The 21,122-nt window shown below is 36.0% G+C and overlaps 1 protein-coding gene across 1 annotated transcript in view; it reads left to right on the top strand.

Moving 5' to 3' along the window:
* The window catches only part of LOC114070888 (collagen alpha-1(XIX) chain-like), a gene marked incomplete at both ends in the record, with an annotated part of 61,738 nt that extends 42,690 nt beyond the window's left edge, over positions 1-19,048 (top strand). The window contains 3 exons of the mRNA XM_027908504.1: positions 7,090-7,143; positions 7,835-7,870; positions 18,977-19,048. Of these exons, the coding sequence (XP_027764305.1) occupies positions 7,090-7,143; positions 7,835-7,870; positions 18,977-19,048 (162 nt within the window). The remainder of the gene's footprint in view (positions 1-7,089; positions 7,144-7,834; positions 7,871-18,976) is intronic.
* Positions 19,049-21,122: the final 2,074 nt, after the last annotated feature.

The following is a 21,122-nucleotide window of genomic DNA, read 5'->3' as shown; positions in this document are numbered from 1 at the left end:
AAATGGTCAATCAACGTGATTTCAAACGCAAGATTTTATTAAAAACATAACAATAAAGTCAAGCAAACTGAGCTTTTTATCCCCTCTTCCCCTCCTATCTCCCTCTTGATCTTCCTGGGGGTCACCCTGGCTTTGGGTTTCAATGAAGCATACTGTCGGCTCTCCAGTTGCAAACCATTGCAATTGAAGGCAGAGAGCATCCCACAGATGGGGAATGACTCACACTGGGATTAGAATCCAGCTACAGGATTTGAAAAAATCATTCAGCAGTAACTTTTTAAGCAACTTCAGCAAAAGGGTAAAGGGGTCAGCATCTGACACAAAAATACTATGGCAGTCTAACCGGGTCTACTGAAAATGCAGTAAAACAGACTACGTAATTATGACACTTTTTGCACCACCTGGCTTTTAATTCACACTGTAACCTTGAAAATATTTTTCCTATTTTTAGTTTATTCTAATTTAATACTAGATAAATCCGTTTATTTTTAAGTAATAGTGTATGAAAAATGAATACTATGTGTATGAAAATGTATACTATGTACTAAGCTGAAACAACATTTAGGTATTCAAAGTGGTATTCTCTTGTAGTCTGCCTGTCTGTAAAGGTGAACCATATACTTCTGTCATGCATACATATATGCTGACAGCATGGAAAAAACACATCTGTGTTTCTTTCCATAGCCCTGGTGACATTTCTGTGTTGGTCTTACATGATCTCCTTTACTACATGGGATCTTGTTCCATCAACCTTTTAGGAAGAGTAAGGTATACCAAGTATCTGATGAACTCCAGGACATATTTGACATAGTGGCACTGTGAAAGTGAAAAATACTGAACATTTATATTTTTAAGTATTTACTGAACTGTTGCAATGTGTCAAGAAATGGTACGTTATCATTGTGGGAACTGTCATTAAAACATTTTGGAAGTAAAATTGCACAAAGCAATATAACATTGTATTGTTTGAATCCACACATAATTCCTTGTCTAACAACACTTATATAAAATGTCTTGGATTCAGTTATCACTGTGCATGCAGATGACAGTCATTAAATTTAAAGGACTGTGTATCATTCACCCTTTGTTGATATCAATGTGTCTCTAACTCATTCTGTATACAGAAACGTAACATCTGATATTTCTGAAATAAACAAGTTAATCTACTTACATTGGTTTAACCTTCAGTGATGCATAAAGAGAACCTGAAAACACTTATAAGTCTACTGGCAGCTGTTGTCTCTTCCTGGGGAGTGAGAGTTTCCATCCTCGCAAGTAAAGAACTTCAAGATGATGACTGAACATTTTATGTTGCACAAATGGTAGAAACATATTTGAATGCATTTTTATCAAAATCAGGAAAGTAGGTGTCACAGACAGTTTTGCTTGCTGTTGCTACTCGTGTTTTCCTGGCTGTACAGAAAGCTCTTGCTAGAATGAAGTAGCATGACAGAGGGAAGCCAGACCTGATTTGGAGACTAGGCTTTCTGTAATGATGATTCTATACCTAGAAAGTTTTAATTCCCTCATCCCTCACTGGTCGTGCTAACTGGGTCAGTCTCACTGAGAATCAGGTTTGGAGGCAGGAACTCTGAGTATATTTAACTGTTCTGCACATCTCCCAGTTCATCACTCCAGGAACCTGAGCCAAAATTTATAGTGCCATGTCCCAGTCTGCGACATTATTTAAAATCCATCTGACAACATGAGTGCTTACTATAAATACTGCTAATGTGGTTGCCATTGTTTTTAGTTTCTTAAGGAGTAGTTATAAATAATATATTACTAATATATCCTCCTGTGCTACATGTTCACATTACACCTGTAATAGGATGTACAGCCAGTTTAAGTAGTATCTCCATTTATCCCTTGAGACTATTTTAACCACTTGACATTAAACTCAGGCACCACATTGCTGCCACTAAAATCCTGTAATTTTTTAATATGTTGCTTCCCTCCACCACTCTTTCATATACTTTATTTTACATTTGGATGTTGAGACCTACCTGCTTTTGTAATTGAGGAGTTAAGAATTCTTTGGTCTAGTTGACAAGATGGTAATGAGTCAAAGGTTGGACTCGATGATCTTGGAGATCTTTTCCAACCTTAGTGATTCTGTGTTTCTATAATAATGCTGTCATTTGTATTACTGTAGCAAGTGGAGCCTCATAGAGACACTGTCTAAAAGAAACTCTGATAAATGCATTCATATCCCATGTGGAATAAGGACAGATTTGCAATATAAATATCCATGAAACTATCTGTGGAGTAAGTAAGATCTATGTTATATTCATATTCTTGCCAGTTGAACTGAAATGGAAAGAAAATCTCTATTACTGAAACTTTTAGATGCTTTTTTGAGTCGTAATTTTCTTGATCAGTGGTGCTGGTAGGAATGAATGCCATGGGATACTGCCAATTACTATGTTGCTGACATAAATTAAGTCCTTCAGCAAAAGTAAGAGAAAACAGCAAGTTTTATCATGCATGTGTCATGCATAGCTAGTGGAAGATTAGTGTCTTTCTTGTAAGTGAAAAAAAAAAAAAAAAAAGAAAAAACAAAGCTGAAATTAAAATCCAGTGTATACATTAAATGAACTTAACCATTTTAACTAGTTATCTTTATTTCTTCTGCTGGGTAAGGTAATACCATAAGTGACTTTTCTAAAATTTTCCTACATAAAATGTACTTATTCTTTACATACCTGATGTCAAAGGATGGCTCTCCAATGTTCAGTAAGCAGTGAAAAAATCCCAGGTTTTCAATCAAAGATGGAAAACATATCAGACCTTTTTACTTTTATACATGTGGGAAAAGATAAACAGAAGTATGAATAACTTTAAAGGGATAGAGTATCTTGGTATGATAGTAACAGTTATTTACTTTCATATCCTCAGGCCTGTCTGTCTAATCTTGAACTCTCTTAGCATTAGCAAGGAAACACGTGGATAGGAAGGGAAGAATCCTATTGCTTGAAAGGACGAAGTTGGTAATGATATTTGTTTTTTCTAGACTCTGAGAATTCTGTTAGGAACAAAAGTATAAGGAGATAGTAGACACTGCTCAGGGGCTAGTAAATTCTAGTAGTGTACCAATTTGAAGTTTTTGAATTACATTAATGAGAAAAGAACAATGACAATATTTAAAAATACGTGAAAGATAAACTGAAAAAGTTTGGAGCTTTAAAAATGCTTCTCTAAATTAGAGAAGTTATCCCAACTTATACAACTTGGTGTTGTACAGCTGACCCTGAAGCTGTAGTTAGTGTAGAATTCTATTTTACCTTTATTTTGTAAGGCTGCCCTGTGAAGAAAATGTAGTTCTGTTCTTAGCCATTAGAGTATTTCCAAGTTCTGCTACTCAGTAGAGGTAAATTATTTGATTTATAACAATGTAGATCTATAACGATGTGGATCTCTAGCAATGTATAAACATCATTGTTTAGGATGTTGGATTGTATACTGTATTTCCAGTATGAATAATATGTATTGTTCTAGGAGATTTTAACCTGATGTGAAATTGAACCAGATTACTCTTAATGCAGGCCAGTGAATTGTAAACAACAAATTATGTTTTTCCCAACAGGTATCTTTTAGAGTGAAAAACCGCTTCTCCTAAAATATTGCAATCTTACAGCATTTTCCATTGTCACATGTGCAGCATAGCATATACTGTACCAGTGGGTGGGTTCTAGTGGGCAACACTTGGCTCCTGTGGAACTGCTGAAGTCCTCTGGTTGGGGTCATGCTGATTTTTGCATTTTTTTCATTGAGAAGAGCACCTGGTGTCAGTTGATGGTACATTTTACCTGTTTTATCTATTTTTCCTTCATTCCATGGGAGGTAATACCATTGTCATCCTCTCTAAACAAAAAAACTGCCTCTAGTTTAATCTTTCCCCCACTCGACCCAATTTTTCTGTCTTCACACCCTTATTGACATTTGCAGTACAGTTGTGTTACAGTTACGTGTCTTGTTTTTATTTTCATATAGAACATTTTTCATTTCTGCTATTTCCAGTGTTGTTGTCTTGTTAGCTTTGCATTGGCCTTATATATTCTAATGTTTACATTTTGGCATCCATATAGGAACCATAATGTAAGTTTATTGTGACCACAAAAAGGCCAAGCTGTAGTGCCTACAGAGAAGTAAACACAGCAGCAGAAGACTGTTCATGAACCCACAAATGCATATTATTATCTTGGTCCCAAAAAGGTAGAATTAGGTTGGGATAGAATTCAATAGTATTTTTACTCTCTGTTAATGAGAGCTGCTGGAATTTTTAGGCAGTTCTTGAATTCCTGGCAAATCTGGCAACAGCCTCCTTAGATTAATAGAAACTTGTTTGTTTTCAAAACTGGCCTTGTTCTTATAAAGTATTGCAGAAAACAAGCTTTTCTGATTTAAGGTTTAGTCTAAAATCATCTGTTTAGATAACTGCATTCATTTTACTGAAACATCCTGTTCTGGTCTCTGCCAAAGACAGGATACCATACTGTACTGCGCTAGGTCTGCACGTGTGACTTAGCAAAGGAACTCTTGTGGCATTTTGGAGAGAGCGAGCAGCAGCTAAACCTCTCAGCACCTTCAAAAGGGCCACTCTAAGGAAGAAGAGTCATAGTGCAGCCCCAGATGTGCTTTTTGCAAACATTCACTATGTCTGGAACTTACTAAGATTGTAATATTTTTAGAATGTATATGTAATGTGTGGGAGAACCAGAAATACTTATAATGGGATAACATTCTAAGCAATTTTTTTTTCTGATACTGCTTTTCTTTCTCGGGGTTTTAAACTGCAAAGAAAAACTAATTCAAGTATTTTAGAATAAAGACATTATATATAAATCTTCCAGGGTCTATAAAAATCCACCTTCAAACACTGCAAGGCTTGTTGTCAAACATGTAGTTTCCCCTTGTTCTTTTTATTTGAGGTTAATTTCTGTGGTCATCATCTCTGAAGTAGCTGTCAGACTACATACCTCACCAAGGTGCTCTGCAGGAACACTACTAAAAGCTTTAAACACAGCAATTAGGAAAAATTAGGTTCATAGTTTGACAGTGCATGGCTCAGGCTCAGCATCTTTCATTTGCAGTTGCCTTTTCTATTCAGTAGAGACAGACACAGATGTATATCACCACCTGTGAGTTGCAGATTTTTTTTTAGCCATATCTTTTCTCTTCTGTAAACATGCAGCCTAAGAGCTAATTCTGAAACTCATACATATTGTTTAACTGCTGATTTGCTAGTATTGATTTTGAATAAAATCCATACAGTTTTCATACCTGAAAAATCCCTAAAATGGCTTTTAGAATATGGAATGGCTGTGTTTTATGCAGTCTTTGAGAAGGAGGTGGAAAGTAAAATGTAGTGAATGGAGACAATATTACGGCAATGTCATAAATATGCAGATTGTAAAAGGAAAGCAAGTTTTTGGCTTGGTTTTTTTGAATCCATCTGCCTATCACATTTTTTAAGTTCAAACAGCAAAACTACTTCTGATTTAACTAGTACGTATTTGGCAAGCTTAATAAAGGACAAATCAAAGCTAAATCAGGGGTATTTACAACAACCACAAATTTAATCCAAAGTGGGTACTTAAATGCTCATATAGTTCTAAATGATGTTCCTTCCAGATGGCGAATTAATGTAATTTTAGCAGGAAGTGAAGTTGCACAAATACACAGTATTTAGAACACTCACTGATTTAATGTTTCTGTACCCACCAAGGCACAGATGTTAGTTACCATTTTCATGCCAGTTGTCTCTATCTTTCCAATAATTGCAAACTGAGGAAGAGAGTTTGCAAGGACAAAAAGGGAGCCAAGAACAACTTTAGTTTATAAACTGTAATTCAGATGTAGATGAATCTTTTCTGTCCTTGTCCTGTTTAATGTCTGGAATAGTAACGATGGTGGCCTAGTTGTGTAGTATCTCATTATGATTCTGTCCTGTATTGCCTACATTGTTGCCATTTCATTTCCAAGTGAAATCTTTGAACTTGTACATCATCTCTTCTCCCGTGCTGCTAAAGAAGTGATCAGAGGGAAGACATAAGACAAAGCTCTTGGCTTAAGCAAAAATGAGTTCCTGGTGGGTTTGTCCAGCATGAGAATTAAGTTCAATTGTTGCTGCAGAATGAGTTGAATTTGCTGGGCATATTTCAAAACCTCTTGCTTTTCCTTTTTTTTTTTTTTTTGCTGCAAGAAGATTGTTTGCTGAGTGCTAATTTTTTTTTTTTTTTGAGTGCTTCTGGTGAGAACTTGTTAGCAGAAGAGCTGTATAATAGATATTGTAGAGGGTAGATTCAGAATAGATATAAATAGGAAATACTTTACAATGAAAATGGTGAAAACTGGAACAGTATGCTCAGAGAGGTTGTAGATGCCCCATCCCTGGAATCGTTCAAGGTTGGGTTGGATGGGGCTCTGAACAATCTGATGCACTTGACAATGTCCCTGTTGCTTGTAGGGGAGGTTGGACTAGGTGACCTTTAAGTGTCTTTTCCAACCCAAACCGCTCTGCCCCTGCGAGTGTGAAGTTGCTGCATGTGTCATGTGTAAGGCAATAGTATTTGCTCCTCCAGCTGAAGGCAGAAATAAGGAAGGAAGTATGAAAGAATTAATTATTTCTCTAATTGCCTTTTCAAACACTGGTGAAGATGAGTGTGTTGGAACATGTGCAGCAGCTCTGAGCTGTACCTTCCTGTAGCTCACCAGCTCAGCATTGCTACTTGAAACATGGACTCTGCAGTTCTCTGTCCACCTCTGCCTCTTTCCCAATTTTAGTGGTGTTTTTGTGAATGTACTAGTACTGTCTACTGTTTGTTGGCCATGGCAACTTGCCATAATGGGGCACAATAAAGTAGACTTGTTTTATGTGTTTAATTATGTGTTGAAGACACATGTGGTTTCAATAGATGTCTATCTGTTCACAGAATAATGAAAATAAAGGATTTTGAGATAGTGCTAATAATGTGATAGAATTTTAAGGCTTAATTGTTTTAGTAGATAGTAATTCAAAGCACTGTAGGATTTTGTCCAACATTTTTCATAGATGACAACAAATAAGCATTTCTTTTCTTTGCCCAGGGACTAAAAGGTGACCCTGGTAGTCCTGGTGTGGCTGGTCCAAAAGGAGAAAAGGTACCTTTTTTAATCTGTTAAGTTGTATGTATATGTGAGTATGCATGACATTCTTCAATTGTGAACACATTGCCATAACTATGTGTGACAAACACCCACTGCTGCCATTTGTGTAAATTAAGGGTTGAAGAATATGAATACAGGCTGACTGTAAATGCAAAAGACAAGTGCTCTTTATCACAACAAATTTTAAAAGGAGTTCTGAACCGGAAACTAAATTTGGTTCTGAATTACTCTGTGGATGTTTTAGTTTACTCCCATGAACTAAACCTGAAGGTCTCAGATGTGATTCTTACCTCAGCAGCCTAATTCTGTGAATGTTTTACACAGTCAGATGTCTTTAAATATGTGAGCTGTCACACTGACTTCAGCAACCACCTTGTGCATGTAAGCTGCTGCAGCTTGTAACTTAACATATGCAAATGTGTTTTGAAGGATTGGTTTTTTATATAGCTGTGAGTCATTTCTGCAGAGGCCTGGCAATTTTTTCCCTTTAACCTGTGGCAAACTGTGTATATCTCTGCCATTAGTGGAAAAGAATATCACTTTACTCGCATATTTTCATAATGAGCATGTTCGATGATTATACTGAAATTACTTCTGCAGTGGTGCATGTTCCCTTAAATAACTAGAGGTCAAATATATTTAACTGAAGAGGCTGCTAATTTTTTGACTTTCCTGTTTTAACTAGGGAGATCCAGGACCTCCAGGACCAGCTGCCTTGAGTGTGAGTACATGTAAAACAAAAACAAACAAAAGAAAATCTCTAAGAAATGCTGCACATTTTTCACTTATTTGCAGTATTTTCCCTAATAAACATAAGAGCCAAGTCCCTCTCCTCAGCATTTTCTATATGACTTGTGAAAGGAATTCTGTAAATATAAAAAAATAAGCACATTCAAAACATCTTGTTTCCCACCAAATGCTAACAAGAATATTATGTTGTTTATTCTGTGTATAAATAGTATAGGCTTGTTGAAATGAAAGAATTCCATTGTTATTTTTAGTGAAAAACATTTTTCAATAAAAGCTTGCAAAAATTACTAATGCTTTTCAGATACAGTATCAGACTGTATTCTGGCCAGATATATAGATGATGGAAGATGTTCTTAATTTTCTTGCAGTGATCCTTGCCCCAAGCATGTACAAAGCCTGAAGAAAAGTGTCCCCAAAATTCTCCAGGGGCAAGTTTTGCTTTGTAAAAGTAATAAATTCTGCTTGAATTCTAGTCATTGTGCTCATGAAGTGAAAGGAGAAGCCCTCCTATAAAGGATAGTCTATTTGGGTAAAACCAGTTCAGAATGGTGCAAAAGAGCACGGGGAAAAAAAAAAAAAAAAAAAAAAAAGACAGAAGCTCCCAAATTCCCAGGCTGTAGTTTCACAATATCAGTAGCTCTTACCCCATAACTCAGTGTTGTGAACTACTTCTACACTATCCATATTATCCATGTAATCCTAAATAAACTTCATAAGGACTGTCATTCATAATGTAAATGATTATAAGGTGTCTTTTCACTCTCTTAATTTCCAAGACCATAGAAGCAAAGACCTCCATTAGATCTTACAAACGTTGAAGGATATAACCAGAGACCCATATGATAAAGATAAATTCTATTCCTAAGGCTTAAAAATTAAGTTGCCATGTTTTATGGTCTTTGTTTTTTTGATTATGAAATCTAAATATTTCGTATCTTGATGTCCTGGAGTTAAGTTTAGTACTGTGTCCCAAGATCAGTGACTCTTTGATGTAGTTCATGTTTTGCTAGAGGTAAACAGGTCCATTTATGTCCTTCAGCTCTTGAATATACAGTCAAAATGTGTGTTGGAAGAGTTAATATTGAAATATTAGTAGTAAACTGCAGTAGGATTGTTACTGCAGTAGATGGATTGGAGTAGGTCTTGCTTTACATAGATTCTTACAGGCTTTGAAGGGATCAGTGAAATAGGAATAGGACATGTCTGAGGATAAGATAGGAAAAATAACTGAGGATATCTGTTTTGTGTGTGCTGTAAGAGCATTTTTTTTATGTAAATTATGGAAAAATTATGACACCCATTCTGATAGAAGCACTTGGATATATTAGGCCTCTTCTGAATGCATTCATTGTCTTAAGTTGCAGTTGTGGACACTTTTCTAAGAATTGTACTTGGAGGTCATTAGTACAATATCAAAAATCAAAAACTGCTTTCAAATTGACTGAACTAACTCTTTCTGTACCTGAAGTGATTCACTTTCATAAGATGAACTGTTAAAGAATTACATTTCTTTGAATAATTTATAGAATGCTGTGAAAATGTTTTAGTTCAGTCAGTTCAGGCACAGCAAGATGTCTGCATTCAGTGATGGTCATCTTCACAGTTTTTAAAATAAAATATTTAAATTTTTTGGAAAGCAAAGGGATGTTAGTAACTGATGTACTGAAATGTGTTTTTTATGTAGCTGCTAACTGAGAGAAGAGATAAAATCCAGTCCTCAGAGTTGTTTTATTTTTGTGACTTCTGTGTAGTCATGACTCCTACAATATATAATCATGAAAGGAAGATGTTATGTCTCTCTGTGAACAAGCAGCAGGTCAGATCATGTCAGAGTCCATGTGTCACTTAATGAGAATTTACTATGGCAGGACCATTCATTCTCTTACAGCCAAAATGTGATATAAGTATTTCAATCAGAGCAAAGTTTTAAAGTGATCCATGCATTTGGGACGCAGGCATAATGTCATAAATTTATTCTCTGCTTAAAGTCATTTTTATGTTTTCCTAATTTGAAAATTATTTATTTTTATGAAAAAGATAAATAAATTTTTGTCCTGAGGGGCAAGGAGGGATGAGCAGTGAAAATTATGACACACAGTTAGAACTAAGTCCAAAATGTGACTTTTGGGCAGGGAGGGAGGGAATATTAAAAGAGGCTCCAACTGGGCTGGGTCACCAACCTTCTGCACCAGTTAAGTTGCATAGTGAAAGAGGTGGGAAATGATGGCTTTATACAGAGCTCTGCTGTCCTGTGCAGCTTTTCCATTTCTAGAAATCTCCGTAGAAATCATACATCAGTGGGATAAGCTGAAGGAGATCTCTAATATGTTCTAGAGTCAGTATAAACCAGACCATCAGTAGTTTTGTTCATGATTAGAATATTCTCCCCACACACAGACCTGTACCATGGTCCTGTCCTCAGCATAAGGAGTGTGAAGGTGGCAAAAGACTGAGATTGCTCCACTGTAGTAATTTCCAAACAACTGGTTCATGGTCCTTTGGTCCAGGGAGAGTTGTCCATAGGTAATTTACAGGGGTACGTAACAGCAAAAAGTAGAAACTCTTGTTTTTCCTTTTATCTGTGCTATTGGTACCTGCAAAAGTCTAAAATTTGTCAGTGACTCTGCATCTATAAGTGTTCAGGCATCCGTGATGAGTAGGAAATCCCCCACTGCTCAGAACCATGAGAAGCATGGAAACATGAGAAAATATGGAAGAGAATGAAGTTACCAGTACTTGGAGGAAAAACCTGTATTTTTAAGTGTTCAACTGACAGATATAGCCATTATAGTGTGGAATGAGGGATACTTTGAGGTAGTATGTATGGCAGACTTCATAAATACTCAGCAGCTGTAACAACCTATTAGGTAAATGAGGATATGCCAAACTGCAAAACAGAGGGAAAAATACCACTGATTTTTAAGTTGCAAAATTTATTTTATGAGTTTGAAATAGAAATTTCATAGCTCAGAAAGTGCATTGATCTGAGTAGAGCTCTGGATCTTCCTGTTTGATTTTCTTCACAGAAATTTCGTACTGAAATCCTAACACGTGCACACTTAACAAAATTTCTTACTTGCAGCAATAGCAGAGAATTTAGAAAGAGATGGGATTAGAGTTAAATATGTTTCTGTACATTTCTTTAAGGCACATATGGAAGTTTTGTTAATATAATTTCATCAATCATGCATAAATAATTAGAGAAAAGAAACAACATTGTAACCCAAAATATGCTAAGCTGTAAAAGGAAATATATGAAAACGTTTATAGGCTTTACGTAGAATCCTAATGAAATTAGTCACTTCAGTAGTTTTAAGTATATATGACATATATATGTGCATATTTGAGCCCTTTTAGTAAAGATGTAAAGTTTTCCTATGTTTCTGTGGAGTCAGTTAACACTACACAAGTGCGGATACACGTATTTATTTTATCTCCTCAGCTATGATGGTAGTTTTATGGGAGTAGTCCAAAGTCATGATTGATTCTATATACAGCCTTTAATTTCTCTTCTATGTTCTGAATTTCTCCATAAGTACTAGGTGTCACTTTTCTTTAGTACTTTTCAGGTGTCCTATGAATAAATGCTGCAAATATATTTTGATTTTTTTCTCCTCTATTATGTCCACTTTATGCAGCAATATTATGGGGTTCTTCTTAGGAGTTTAAGTTCCCTGATCAATTGTACTGTAGCTAAGGAACCTTCAGAGAAGAAACAGGAGAGATTTTACTGCTCCATTGTGCGGCTTTGTCAAAATAAGCGATTTAGTGGCTGGGGACTGTTTTCTGCAGGGTCACAGCTGGCTCTGCAGCTTGCCCTCTCTGGTATCCCCAGCTTAAGCCTGTGCGTGCCGTGTCAGAAGAGTGACAGGTGAGGGAAGGTAGCGTAGCCATCTCTTGTAAAATATATGATAACTATTCCTCCTGACACTCGATACGCTGCTTTTGGTTCCTGAGGAAGACGAGCGTCCATGCATTCGTTCCTGCAGACCTATCCCTTTCAGGAGTTATAAAATACTCATCCAGATGGCACCAAGTGTTTACTCAGAAGCCGAGGCTTAAGTCGGTCACAGACAGAAGTCCCCAAGACTTGCTTACTAAACAGATAGTTGGAATGTTGGCTCCTAGGTCTGTAAAATGGAGCCGAAGGAAGCTGGCACGCAAGTGTGGCGTGTAGGAGGCTGTGGGAGGAGGTTGCAGATTCAGGTCCGGGCAAGCTTCACTTGTAACTTTTGGCTCTCCTCTTCATAAAGGAACATCAGCAACAGATTACACAGCTTTCTACGCAGTTACTCATGTGAAGCTAAAGAAGGGGACACGCACCCTCCATTAGTAAGCAACTCAAGTAATATTGCCCTCACTTTCTTTTCATGACATAAAGGAAAGCAATCCTACTTAATTAAAGAAGGTATAGACAGAAAATTACATTTTCATTCTAAATCCCTTCTTTTCTTGCACATACTCTAAGAAAAAATCTGAATTTTATCTATTTGAGCTTTTTTAATTGAGGTACATTAATTTCATGGCAATACTAAAGTGTTCAGTTGTTTTGCATAAAAATTAGCGAACTTTAGCTCTCACAGTATAACTTACAAATATGCTCTTCTTCAAAAGGCACTTTTTAAGCCTGGGAGTAGATCCTATTAAGATTACCTCTTTAGTGATATAGAAAATGTTTTAGCAGTTACAGTACAGTTTTTATCTTCTTTGTGCAGTACTACTGATACTGAAGGCACAAGTGAAGACTGATGTCTTAGCCTCATATAAAATTTGTTTTTCAAAAATTCTCATTCTGCTAAATTGGCATGAATGCGATTTATATGTCCTTCATTAGACAAATGTCTAAGAGAAATGTCCCATATGCAGTTAGACATCGATGTAACAAATCATTTCAAATTACTCTACAGGATTTTAAATGATGCTTTTTTTACTTAGCAACTGAGCCTGTGTTATTGAAAGTACTAAGTTCATGAAGTGTGAACTTCTGTGAAATTGCTCTTCCAATTTCCCTTTGAAATTATTGTCTCTGAAGAAACATTGATTTCAAGTTAGGTTACCAGAGAGAGCTAAAGAAATAGCCAAACCCAAAGCATAATGAGATCAGTGAGAAACATATTTTCTGTTTGCTCTAGTAATAAATTATCATGAAAATGTAGCTGATCATGTGTTCTGGCAGACTGAAATACTTCTGCTAAATGCTATCTCCCTTCCCAAAGAAGTAAAGGGGTTGACAGAAGTTTTGAAAGAAAAATGGCCTAGTAGAAAAACAGAATGGTTACACTGAGAGCAAACATGGTGTACAATGGATGTACTTCAGTAAGGATGTGAATGAGATAAAGTCATGTTTGGAAATGGTGAAGATAGCGGTAGTGTAATTTCCCTCATAAATGGTAATACAACAGGAAATGAGTTATCTTTCTATGATTTTCCTTTGCCGTTTTTCCCATATTTATTTATTCCCACATATTTTTAACAGTGAGGTGTGTCTGTGAGCTCTGTGTGTTACCATGTGATTGGCAACGGGTAGTCCTCTGGACAAAAAGAGGAAACCATCGTAGCCGTCTTCCTCACCCTCCTGTTTGGGCTTCAAGGTAGGGCAACAGGACAGTCAAAGCATGTAAATTGCCTTGAAGATACCTGAGAAACCAACACTGTAGCCATGCTGACTGCAGGGAAGGTATTCATATTTCAGCTCCTTTGCTTGATGTGTATGACAGTCTGTTTTTACCTGATAGGAAGCCTTTTATATCCCCTCAATATGGTACAGACAGTCCCAAGAGAAAAATATCCTCAAAATAGGGTAGAAGGATCACAGTGACAGTCATGATCTGTGCAGTAGAATTTGTTCTCTACAAACACCTCCTGATAAGTACATGCATTTAAGACCTAATTGAACTGCATCTTGTTGCATGCTCTCTGGAATGATCTGATGTTCTTGCATCAGTGCAGCCACAGCAGTACCATCCATCCCACAAGCAGTATTTGGGTGGCTGGAGAAGACTCTTCAGGTTAGTCAGGCTGCAATTATTCACTGGGACCATAAGTTAGGCTTTGTCAGGAAATTGTGAATCTGTGGTCATCTGGGTGATTCTGTGCTGCTCTACTTGAAGATCTTACAGAGGGATCATTGTATATATAATTTAAAAGTGTGGTGGCTTTTCTTTATCCTGACGAGAATTGTGCTTTCAAGAACTAGGTCAAACCCCTGCAGTGGGAATTGCCCACCAGTTTGCTTTTAAAAGTGTTTTAGTGTTGATGTTGTTTCAGCAGAGCTATACCTTTCTATTTATCAACATAACGTTTTCAGATTCCTTAGCTAAATCATGTCTGTTCTAGCTGGGTGTTTTTGAAGTAACAAGTTTTAGCATTAGAAAAGCTTGCATATTCAAATGGTTTAAAAATTACCTGTTCTTGCATTAACACAAGGTGTTTCTGCATACCTAATTAGGCTATCTCTGTCTTTGCTTGACTTATCTCACTAAACTACATACGCTTTCTCCCTGTCTAGCAGCATTTATTTTGTAAATATTGAGGTCTTGTGTTTGCTGGAATTCAGTGAGGAAAAACTGGATGAGAGTAGTTTGCCTATAGTATACACAAACCAGTCTATAAAGGTCTATAAGGAAATAATTTTTGTTCTTTAATTAGACCTGCCTTATTATTTTTAGCGTTTGCATTGTATTTCGTTTGTTTTGAGAAGGAAATGTATTTCAGCTCAGAATGTATTTCAGCATACTACCTATCGGTACATAAGGCAGCTGTGTAGCCTTCTGCTTCAGAAACTACCAGCTGTGTTTTGAAGCAACTTTCAGAATACCAAAAGTATACATACTTGTCTAATATTTTACTCTCTTGGTATCCACCATAAGCTTCCAGAATAAGTAATATGAATAACAACTTTAAGTAGCCTCCCTCTTTCACTTCAGAGGGGATTTTTTTTTTTTTTAAAACTTTGTTTTATTCACTGAGAGGTCACGATAAAAGCTTTGCTTTTTTGAGAGTATGTCCTTAGGCAGTTACTCCGGGTAATTAAATTTATGATCCAGATCTCCACCATGTCTCTGCAGATGCTTGTCGTAATGTATCAGGTATTTACAAATGTTTTTGTATCTGCTGAGTCACGTGGCAGGATTTTAGCCCTTCCATAGTAAGCAGCTTCTGATAGCTACATGCTAGCTCATACATTTTAAATTAATAACTTCTGAAATTTAAAAGAGCTTAACAGGCTGAACTGGTAACTACTTTTACTGCCACTTCCTAACACATTTTTCTTCTACCATCTCAAGTTAAATAATTCTTGTTATCTTTTGTCTCCTGATACTTGCAAAAAATATTAACTGTAAAGTATTAAAATGTTAATTTCTACTGGTAATTCCAGTGACAAGCTAGTTCTTTTAAAAGCTCACTTATTCTACTGTAGCATTTTTTAAATCTGTTGTTTTTCCTAGATTCCCTCAAGTAAAGCTTAGACTAAGCTTTGATGATATTTTGTTTAAATATCTGTCAGCATGCGCTTCATAGTATGCTTACTTTTTCTATTCTATACTCTAATCAGCACATTTTCCCTTGTCAGCACTTCCTTTTACAGTTCATCTCTTATAAAGGAATTCACAAGTTTCTGCTCTTCTTATTCTAGATTTTGTACAACCCTGTAGTACCTGCCTGTGCATCATGTTTCATCTCTTTTCATAGCCATCCTCATTCATTGTGATAGATTTTCTAAGTTTCAGATGCCCTTAACTACATCCCCCATTTACTGATGTTTATTTTTTTTTCCCCAAGCCATGCGGTAACATTTGAGACATTTACGCTTCATCTTCCTCAAGCTCCTTCAGGTACCTAACTCCAAGGGGCTTGCCTGGTCCATGAGAGGAACAGGATTTATAGACTGCATGCATTATTTCAGTTCACTTCTCTGTGGAGTAGGTAGAAGGCTATCACCTTCCAGCCTCAAAGGTGGCCTTGCAGCATCACAAAAACCCTTTACATATTAGGCCACCTGTAAGGATGAATCATATTTTCCTGCCAGTCTGATGTCACGAAATAGGCTGTTTTATATCTCATTGTGCTTTGTGCTATTCCTAGACATTCTTTTGCTCATCACCATACCCATCCTCTGGCCAGTTCAAGAGTATCAGTTGGCACATAGTGAATCATTTCAATTACCTTTCAGTACCTGAAGGGGGCCTGTAGGAAAGATGGAGACCGACTTCTTAGCTGAGCCTGTTACAATAGGTCAAGGGGTAATGGTATTAAACTGAAGGAGAGTCAATTTAGATTTGATATAATAATGAAGTTTTTTACAGTGAGGCTGGTAAAAGATTGGAACAGGTTGCCCAGAGAGGTGGTAGGTGCTCCATCCCTGGACACATTCAAGGGCAAGTTGGAGGGGCTCTGAGCAACCTGATCTAGTTTAAGATATCCCTGCTCATTGCAGGAGGGTTGGACTAGATGAGCTTTAAAAGGCCCCTTCCAACCAAAACCATTGTATGATTCGATGATTTTAATTGCTTTGGATGTTGTTTAACTGGGGAGATGGTACATGTACAATAGATTCCCTTCCAATATGTTTTCAATACAATTGACAGCTGATCTTTGATCTCCAAAGGAAGATCTCCAGAAGTTGAATAGGAATAAGACCTAAGAAATTTGATTTACCTTTTTACAAATGCGTATTTCTATTCGTTGCTAAGTTTTATAGGAGTTCAACTTTTATTCCTTCCTTCAGACAGAATTTACTGTGGAAAAGTCTTCTTTTACTTTTTTCCAGCAGGTTTCTTCTGCAGTTATTTTTCCATGATCTCTTTCAGTGAACACTGAGCAGGGATAACAGTGCTAAGTCATTACTTTGGCCAAGTTACTACAGTTTCACAACTGTGTTAGTTAACATGACCCATGTTGCTCTATCGCTTTTTAAACCGAAGATCCCACTGAAGTTGGTGTGAACTTTTACCTCAGTTTCAATATCAGGATGTGGCTCCTTGTACAGGGGAGTCCTCCCTGCCTAGTTACCAATTGTAGGCTGCTCTCCTCCCTTTCCTTGAAGATAAATCTCCTTATCTGGTTCCTTTCTCTTGACAATAATACTGTAGAGAGAAGAAAAAGAATAAAAGTAATTCTTGGACAAAAATGTTGGCTATTAATTATCATTATTGTGCAGTTACATTCTTGTGTAATTCTTGTCCCCTTGGAGCCTTATTGTGCAGAAATGTCAGGCTAAGTATTTCCTACCCCATAAAACAGACATTGCAGGTTTTCTTCTCATTCTCCTGCGTAAGTTGTCACTAGAAATGAAAGATTAACAAAACAAAATTCCATCTCTTCCTGAATTCCCAGAATTTTCTTTGCAGAATTAGAATATTGCTGACAGTTGGACAGGCAGAATTCTTTGCAAGTTCTACATTAACCTGAGGAAAAAGGTTTACAGAGGTCACAGTGACGTACTGCTTTATGGTTTTGTGCATGTATAAGCTACATAACTGCACTGTGATAAACTTACCATGATTTATTTTTTGGACACAACATCGTCGTGCATATTCTAGTTTCATAAGCTTACGGTGAAAGATGAAAATGGTGTGCATCAACTTTGTAAAAGACCCTAAACCTTTTGCTGTTTACATTATAAACTGAAATAAAAGAAGAAATATCCTATAGTGAAACACTCTCTGAGGTACATTTTTAGCTTCAGTGTTTGAAAGTGGAGAAAAGATAGGAATGGAAAAGCTCTTGAAGTGACTACTTTTATTTAAAATTGAAGTCAGACTTCATTCTAATCAACTTAAAACATTACTTGAAGGTCTATGAGTAGTTTTAAAATGTCTGCTTACTTTCTCAGGTTTCTCTTGGGAATTAGAGATGATAAATGAACTTTTTAATTTCATTTTTGGAAGTCTGGATTCCCTTTAAAATCGTGATTCTCTAGGGTCCTCAGTTCACCCTTATTGGGTCAATAAATATGTATAATTGATTCTAAATTAAGAGTTTGAATCTGACCAAAATATAATTCAAGCTGAAGCAATGCCCAAGCCTGAGTAATTTAAATGGCTAAGAATTTATTATTTTAATATTTTGAACTCTTTTATAAACTAAAGGTAAGTTCTTTAATTTTATGACACCCTGTAACAATATGCATACAAGACTTTTTTATTTTTTTTTTTAATTATACAAAGTAGATCTGTTCCATACTCTTTGCCGGCTGCACTGAAACTGATTTCATGTTTCTTGTTGCTATAATGGAAATTAGATTGTTTCCTCAAAGTAACATGTTCCATGGTGACTCATAAAATAAAGGGGGAGTGGAAGGGGGAATGACTGCTTTAGTTTTTCTGACTTGTTATTTGAAGGCTTTATGATTACATTGTACATTATTCAGATATAAAATTAAAGCCCCAAAGTGTCAGAATTGGTCTGTGATTCCGTTTGTGATTGAAAAAAGCAGATCCTTGCACTAAGTTCAGAAAGAAAGTTCATAAGTCAAGGATATATTCAAAACACCCAGAGTTCCTGTGCCTGGTCAGAGGAGAGAGTGAGAAAAAAGTGGCACTGAAGTGTTTTTAAAAGCTGAGCCAGACACGCAGAGGAAGCAGCACAGGGCCAGTTCTTACAATACAGCAAACATAAGGCCTTCTGCTATAATTAGTTCCCTTTCCCTGCCTTCCCTTCCCCCTTCAGTGCCTGTATTTGAATTTGAGTTGTAGAGCAAGTTATCTTTAATATAATTTCCACATTTTTCATATGACATGAAATAACCTTGCCTTACCTAATAGAATAATCTTAATAGAATAATCACTTTTCATATAATATTATGGTTAAATATAACTATGCTTAATTCGTGCTGACTTACCTTTTCTTTTCCAAAGCCTTTATATGGCAGAATGTGATTAATAATTATTGTTTTTATTTTTTTCTTGTACCTTAATATAACATTGAAAGAATTGTTATGAGTAACCAACTTTTATTATTAGAAATAAAGGCCTCGTCGTGACATCTGGCTCTTTGGATTAGTTTTACTTCTGTAGAATAATAGAAGATGAAAATAACACTGAATGTTTTAATTGTTTAATGTTTGTACTTTCAGGGTTTGCTGGAGGGTCCCCAAGGTCCACCTGGCAAAGAAGGTCAAAGGGTGAGTAAACGTGGTGAACAACTGGTGAGTGTGCTAACTGACCTTAATGTGCAACTTCTGTCCAAGCACTAATAAAAAATGGTAAGGTAGCAGCTGAGTATGAAGCATGCTGACAGCAAACTGAGCTTTGACACTTGGGGTTTCTCTCCAGTTGAGGGAGATTTAACAATTTCAACCATCTAAAGTGTTTTCATGACTGGCAGCACAGATGTAGATATTGTATTTTGTGCAATGTGTTTCTGCTATAATTTTAAGTGAAATAACATTAAAACTTTTCAGTTTTCATTTTATTGCAGGGCTGAACCATACCTAACAACATCTAAGATATATAAAAATATGAATTTAGGGTCATTATCTAAAATATTAGTAGAAACCAGTACTATTGACCCAGGTCTTACTGTAGATGCCATTACACAAGTGTCAGACCCTAACACAGATATACAAAAAAGGAGATACAGTTAATAGTGGTGGGGGAGGGCAGATAGATCATGACAAATACATGAAATAAACCTTTGTTTATTCAGAATTTCAATACAATTAAGTAACTGACTGACTGGTTTCTCCATGTTCTGTTTTTGTTTCCCCTGACTTATTGAATTTGGTAGTTCAGTAGAAAAGATAACGAATATTTATGATTGCGTTATCACAAGAAATAATTCAGTGTTGTAAGTTTATAATCTAGTGTGCTCCTAAAAGTTTGGAAAGTTATTAAGACTCAAACATTTCAAAATTTTTATAAATTAAGTTGTGCCCAGTTGATGGTTTTGAAGTTGGATCTCAATACTTTTTGTTTGATTTAGGCATCTTGATATTTAATATCTCAGTTAAAATATCTGAAGTGAAAAGATTTAGTATTTCTCATCGTTGATCTTAATAAATACAGTGAATTATTAAAGTCTAGTTTAATGATTACAGTAATAGTAATACTACTAACAGGGAACTAATTCTTGAACAAAATGAGCCCCAAAGCCATGTTTTATGTTGTTTTTTAAGTTGTAAAAATAAGTTTCATTTAAGCTGAACACAAAAATATGAAAGTTGTGTTTATTTAAGTTTCAAACATAAGGATTGAGAACCCATTCAGAAAAAGTCAGTGTAGTAAAGGAAAATTTGAGTTATGTGATGAATATGTTGTTAAAACATTTACTAAAATACAAACATGCTTATTAAGGATTTTAAAATTACAATTACTCTTACTGTTATGCTTTTAAATATCCAGGATACTGTGAAAAGCTATAGATATCCAGTTTTTGCATATTTTAGAGTTTTCTATGGAATATTGAATTTGTAGAAAGAAACAGCTTATTATTTCTCCTTTAGGAACAGTTGTAAATATGGCTGTACAGAAGCATCACTCCTGTAATTTCTTATTGCTTTAATGCAAAAATTCAGAGTTAACACATATTTAATCGTGGATACATGAATTTTTAAATACTTTTCTTATTTTATTCCATTCTGCAATGGGAATTAAGGGATTGATTCCTCATGGACATTTTCCTACTCACACATTAAATTGAACTGCTGTCTCACTCCAACATCTATAAAAACAGGACCACTGATTGTTTTGTAATCTTGCCATGCACACAGCTGCCTTGAGCCAAACAATGGGAACAGCAAACTGTAGAGCCTCAGCATCTGTCTTTATCTTTCTACCAGTAAGATGCTCACAACAATACCCTTTGTGCTGGCCACTCCCGCCCAAGCACTAACAACATTGTTTGCAGTCTTAATTCAACTCCCATGTGCTTTTGTATTTCCAATACATTTAATTACGCAGTGACATACAATTTGTAACAAGATCTCTGCTCTGTTTAATGACAAACAGGACAGTGCACATCTAATGGCTATTAAATGTTCCTTTTTATTCAATTATAGATGTCATGTTCCTCTGTTCTACTTCCAGCAGATCCTCCAAATCTTTCACATTATATGAAGTTATTGCTTTTGTCATGGACTGTCTTTTGAAGATTAAAGCATATTATTGAGTGTGTAACTAGCTAATAATTTTTTCTTCAACATATTTTTCAGACCTATAAGTGATATTGTGTCCATTTTGCAGACTAGAACTGTAACATATTAGGGAAAAACTAAAGCCACT

This window comes from Empidonax traillii, unplaced genomic scaffold (genome assembly GCF_003031625.1).
Source record: "Empidonax traillii isolate 1590-97213 ecotype Southwest subspecies unplaced genomic scaffold, ASM303162v1 scaffold1731:size67478, whole genome shotgun sequence".
In the NCBI taxonomy this organism is placed as follows: Eukaryota; Metazoa; Chordata; class Aves; order Passeriformes; family Tyrannidae; genus Empidonax; species Empidonax traillii.
The sequence above is the reverse complement of the archived record's forward strand: the minus strand, read 5'-3'. Positions and strand labels throughout refer to the sequence as shown.